This window comes from Coffea arabica, chromosome 9e (genome assembly GCF_036785885.1).
Source record: "Coffea arabica cultivar ET-39 chromosome 9e, Coffea Arabica ET-39 HiFi, whole genome shotgun sequence".
NCBI classification, from domain to species: Eukaryota; Viridiplantae; Streptophyta; class Magnoliopsida; order Gentianales; family Rubiaceae; genus Coffea; species Coffea arabica.
In genome coordinates this window covers 10,112,168-10,118,109 of record NC_092327.1, presented here as the reverse complement: position 1 = coordinate 10,118,109, position 5,942 = coordinate 10,112,168, and the positions used below count along the sequence as shown (strand labels likewise).

Sequence of the window (5,942 nt, the reverse complement as noted above, 5' to 3'; positions counted from 1 at the left end):
AATGAACTATCACTTATAAACCCCAATTATCAATGAAGATTGTGCACTTGTACAACCTAAGAAAATTTCATGAAAATGAGTCCAAAATTGGAAAACTTGGCACCGTTGGAAACTTATTCCAAAGTACTAAAAGTTCCTAGAAGACACATTTTCATGATTCCAAATGAAAGATATTCAAAATTTAGCTCAAAGTGGCTGTTTTGGAATGCCAAGACAGATTTGGGTTGATTTTCGGCAAAGTTTGGAAATTCGGAAAAATTCACACAATGTGAACTAGCCTCTGAAATTTGGAAATCAATTAGAGTTACAATCAAATTTTTCAACACAACAAGCGGAACAAGAATTGGAGTTTTGGGCACCAAGATATGGTAGCTCAAAGTTGCTGTAAAAGTGAAACTGTTAAGCAAATTCCAGGTTTAAATCACGTACTTCAGGACTTTGTTTGAGCTTCTAAATGGACTCAAAAAGGTACAAAATTTGGTATGATTATACTACCATATAAGGGCTATTCCTATGTCAAATTTTATAGAAAAATACATACGGGAAGTCGGTTAACAAAATCATTAAAGCTCCAAGAACTTCCAAGACAAAACTGCCTTGTGGTTCCGTTTTTCATTTTCAAAATGTTTGGCCAACAAAATGTCTCAAACATGGTCCATTTGTGTAGAAAATGGATAAGAAACATCCAAGATACATTTGGTAGGTGATCAACATCAAGAATTTCAAAACAACAAGTCCCAATCAAGATTTAGGCATTTACTAGTCAAAAAGAGGGTTTTCAACCACTGAATCAGTTTCGAACTTCGGCCACAACTCACTCAATTCAACTTGGAATTGAGCATGGTTGGTGGAGTTAGAAACTACATTCATAAGGCTAAAATTTCACAGAAGGAATCAGTTTAAAAATCTGTCCACAAATAACCCATATTCGAGCATCAAGTTGCAGCTCATGACCTGCACTCCAGTGGATCAGCGAAACAGGGTAGTCATGTTCAAATGATTGGTATGGTTCCCTCAGGTAGAATTAGGGCATGAATTTTATACCATTAGAAAATTGAAGTGTCTAGTTTCTAATGCCACTGACAGCACTCGATTTCGACATCGGAGTAAAAAGTTCTGACTGAAACAAAAACACTGCCAGAGTAATACGGGACTCATTTCCAGCTTTGACAAATTTTCGAAAACTCAACATTTAATCATCCAAATCACATAATTTTTTTGTGGAAACCTTCCACACAACCCACACAACATGTATACATCATAAAAAAGTCAATTGATCCACAAAAAAGTACACTAAGGGTCACGGCAATAATAAGGGCAGATTTGTTACTTTTGCTCAACTCTCTCCTTTTGAGTTTTCCTTCACAACCCAACGTATTTCCACTAGATTAAGCACCAATCCAACATAAATAACATCCTATATCATCAAATCAGGCCACCAAGCCATTGTGGGATTTCATATAGCCCACACACCAAATTTCCAACATAAATAAAGCTACCCACATGAATATATGAGCTTATAAGTGCAATATAACTTCCATAAGTCAAGATTTGAGAGGTTGATCATCACTTACTTTCTTAGATGATCAAGGCAGAAATTTCGGTCCTTTTAGCTCAAGAAAAACCGTGAGAGAAAGCCCCTTTTCCTAGCTTGAGGTGATCTCCAAGTGGTTAGCAAAGTGTATGTGAATTTTGAGGTGATTTGGTGAAGATTTGAAGCAAGGATTGATGAAGGAAAATGAAGAACTTTAGTTTTTTTTCTCCTTGGATGGCCGGCTGTCTTAGAGCAAGAGAGAGAGAGGTTTTGGCTGCAAATGAAGCTTCCAAGAGAATCTAAAATGTGTGGCTCTAAATTGGTTCAAAAGTCAACTCTCTCTCCCGCGCGTACGCGCGCGTTTCGTGCTCGATTCCTCTCGAGGTTGTTTCACTTGTGCACTAAACCTCTAATGCACTTGTATTCCTACTATTATTATTCAATCTTAATAGTCTAAAAATAATGGTTTAAAGTCCCTCAATTAAATCACACGTGTAAAAAATGCGTACTTCCAATTTGTGCACGGTAGAGTGGAATTTTCACGAAATTCTTATAACGCTAGTATCACTAACTAATACTTGAGTACTTAAACATAAATGTACCAATTTTAAGACTAGTGTATAAGTCTCCAATTTTTCAAACTCATAGTACTCTCAAATCGGTTATTGTCTCCAAACGCGTATTCGCTATTTTCACTTAATGAGCTTCCAAAAAATGAAATTTTGAAACGAGTTACTTTAAAAATACATGTGAGCTATTATTCTATGTAATTGAGTAATAAAATGTCAAAATAAAATATTCTGAGTAAATGGCCAAATAAATAATTAAATAAGCTAGAAATAGGAAATTTAAATAAGTAAATTTTGTGAGTCCTCACATCCTCTCTCTCTTAAGAGAATTTCGTCCTCGAAATTTACCTTGATTCACGAACAGGTCTGGATACTTTCCTCGAATTGCTTCTTCAATTTCCCAGGTCGCTTCCTCTAGTCCGTGGTTCCTCCAAAGAACTTTTACCAATGGTATCCGTTTATTCCTCAATTCTTTCACCTTCCTATCCAGAAGTCTTACCGGTTTCTCCTTGTAGGTCAAAGTCTCATCAATCTCTATACTTTCCGGTTGTAAAATGTGTGAAGGGTCTGGATGATACTTCTTAAGCATGGACACGTGGAAAACATTATGGATTTGAGACAGACTCGGTGGTAATTCCAACTTATACGCTACCTTTCCCACGCGTTGGATAACCTTGTAAGGTCCTACAAATCTCGGTTGTAACTTATGTCCCTTCCTAGACATTAAACTTGCTTTCAGAGGTGTAATCTTAAGAAATACTAGATCCCCAACCGCAAATTCTAAATCTTTTCTTCGATTATCTGCGTAACTCTTTTGACGACTTTGTGCGGTCTGAATCCTCTGGCATACCAATTTCACCTTTTCATTGGCCTCCTCGATCCAAGGCACTGTAGTCGGGTCTAAGATCTTTCGTTCACCTACTTCATCCCAACAAATCGGAGACCTACACTTTCGACCATAAAGTGCTTCATATGGAGCCATTTGAATAAAAAAGTGGAAGCTATTGTTATAGGCAAATTCCACCAAAGTTAAATACTTACTCCAACTCTCCCCAAAATCCAAAACACAAATCCTCAACATATCCTCAAGGGTTTGAATCGTCCTCTCAGACTGTCCATCGGTCTGGGATGGTAAGTAGTACTAAAATTCAATTTAGTCCCCAACACTTCGTGCATCTTTTTGCCAAAATCTCGAAACAAATCTCGGGTCTCTATCGGACACGATACTCACAAGTATTCCATGTAACCTGATAATTTCATCCAAGTACAACTTAGCTAACTTCTCCAATGGGTATTTCATATTAATGGGCAGAAAATGAGCCGATTTGGTCAATCTATCCACTATCACCCGAATAGCATCATGGGCTCTTTGTGTCCTTGGTAACCCTGATATAAAATCCATAGTGATATTTTCCTATTTCCATTCGGGTATCTCCAAAGGTTGCAAAAGTCCCGATGATTTCTGATGTTCGGGTTTTACTTGTTGACAAGTCAAACAAGTTTGGACAAATTGAGCAATTTCCTTCTTCATGCTTTCCCACCAATACAGAGTCTTCAAGTCTTGATACATTTTATTCCCTCCAGGATGTACCGTAAACTTCGATCGGTGTGCCTCTTCTAAAATTTTTCTTTTAAGCCCTTCATCTTTTGGAACTACTATTCGATTCCGAAACCTTAATATACCATTTGATCCCAAGTTAAAATCCGACTTTTCTCCCTTTTTGACATTTTCCAACCGCTTTTGCACTTCAGCGTCCTTTTCCTGAGATTCCTTGATACGCTCCAACAGAGTGGAATTCACTACAATATTCCCCAAAATTACTTTTCTTGGTTCAGGTCTAGGATTCCAATAACTAATTTCCTCTAACAAGTGTAATTCCTTAATCATCAATCCGGCCACTTGCACTTGACGACTTAGAGCATCGGCCACTACATTGGCCTTTCCTGGATGGTACTTTATCATGCAATCATAGTCTTCTAAAAATTCCATCCATCTACGTTGCCTCAGATTCAGCTCCTTTTGAGAAAATAAATACTTAAGACTTTTGTGGTCAGTAAAAACCTCAAACGTCACTCCATCCAGATAATGTCTCCATTTCTTCAAAGAAAACACCACAGCCGCTAACTCCAAATCATGAGTCGGGTAATTTCCTTCATATGGTTTCAACTTCCTAGATGCATATGCTATCACTCTACCATTTTGCATTAAAACACATCCTAATCCTTCCTTAGAAGCATCCGTGTAGACCACAAAACTATCCTTTCCATTTGGTAAAGCTAACACAGGCGCTCTTGTCAAACGTCTTTTCAACTCTTGGAAACTCTCTTCACACTTGGAACTCCAAACAAACTTCCCACTTTTCTTGGTCGACTCAGTCATGGGTCCAGCAATCCTAGAAAAATCCTGGATAAATCTCCGGTAATACCTTGCTAGTCCTATAAAACTTCGAACCTCTGTAGGGTTTTCCGGTCGTTTCCACTTTGAAACAGTTTCAACTTTACTTGGATCTACTTTAATCCCATCCTTAGAAATTATGTGTCCCAAGAAAGTCTCTTCTTTTAACCAGAACTCACACTTGCTAAATTGAGCATACAATTGGTGTTCCCTCAAAGTTTGTAAAACAATTCTCAAATGCTTCTCGTGATCTTTCACATTCTTAGAGTACACCAAAATATCATCAATAAATACCACCACAAATTGGTCTAGATAAGGCTTAAAAACCCTATGCATTAAATCCATGAAAGCAGCAGGTGCATTGGTCAATCGAAATGGCATTACTGCAAACTCAAAGTGTCCATACCTCGAGTTAAAAGCAGTTTTGGGTATATCTTTCTCCAAAATCCTCAATTGATAATAACCTTGTCTCAAATCCAACTTCGAGAATACTACCATCCCTTGCAATTGGTCAAACAATTCATTAATATGGGGCAATGGGTACTTATTCTTGATAGTGACATCATTCAAGCCTCGGTAATTTATACATAACCTTAAACTCCCATCTTTCTTTTTAACAAACAAGACTGGGGCTCCCCACGGTGAATCACTCTCCTTTATAAAACCCCGTTCCAACAAGTCTTGAAATTGCAGCTTCAATTCCTTCAATTCAGCCGGAGCCATTCTATATGGCGTCTTAGAGATAGGTGCTATTCCCGGAGTCACATCAATCTTGAAAGCTATATCCCGTTCTGGGGGTAAAGACTCTAACTCTTCAGGAAAAACATCTGGATAATCTTTCACTACAGGCATGTCTTCCAGATTCACTTTATCACTAGGGGTGTTGATTAGAAAATCCAAATATCCCTGAGCTCCTTTACTCAACATTTTCCTAGCTCGAATGCCTGAAATAAGTGCAGACGAGGCTAATCTACCTTTTACATCCAATTTCAGGGTTGCCTCTTCCAGAATGCACAATTCAACTATCTTTGTCTTACAATTCAACTGGGCATTGTAACGGCCTAACCAATCCATTCCTAGGATCACATCATATTCCTTAATTGCTAAACCTATCAGATCGGCCAATAATTTCTGTTCTCCAACCCAGATCTCACAATCTCTATACACTAAGTTAGAGATTAGACTTTGATCCCCAGTAGGCATTTTAACTTCCAAGTCATAAGGTAACTTAATTGGCTTCAAGTCTATTCCACTCATGAAATTAGGGTTTACAAAAGAATGAGTGGCACCCGGATCAATTAAAAGCTTAGCTAAGCGGTGAAAAATAGGAATTGTACCTTCAACCACCTCAGTCGCATCAGGTATTTGTTGGTGATCCAATGCATAAACCCTAGCCGGTACCTTAGGTCGGTTCCCTCCAGCAGTAGTCTGCTTAAAGGTTGAC

General features: G+C 38.1%; 1 protein-coding gene across 1 annotated transcript; it reads right to left on the bottom strand.

Moving 5' to 3' along the window:
* Window positions 1-874: 874 nt before the first annotated feature.
* Window positions 875-5,701, bottom strand: LOC140014592 (uncharacterized). Its single transcript, XM_072065658.1, has 2 exons — window positions 5,164-5,701; window positions 875-954 (listed from the first exon to the last, which is right to left on the bottom strand). The coding sequence occupies exons 1-2, from the start codon at window positions 5,699-5,701 to the stop codon at window positions 875-877; spliced, it is 618 nt and encodes a 205-aa protein (XP_071921759.1).
* Window positions 5,702-5,942: the final 241 nt, after the last annotated feature.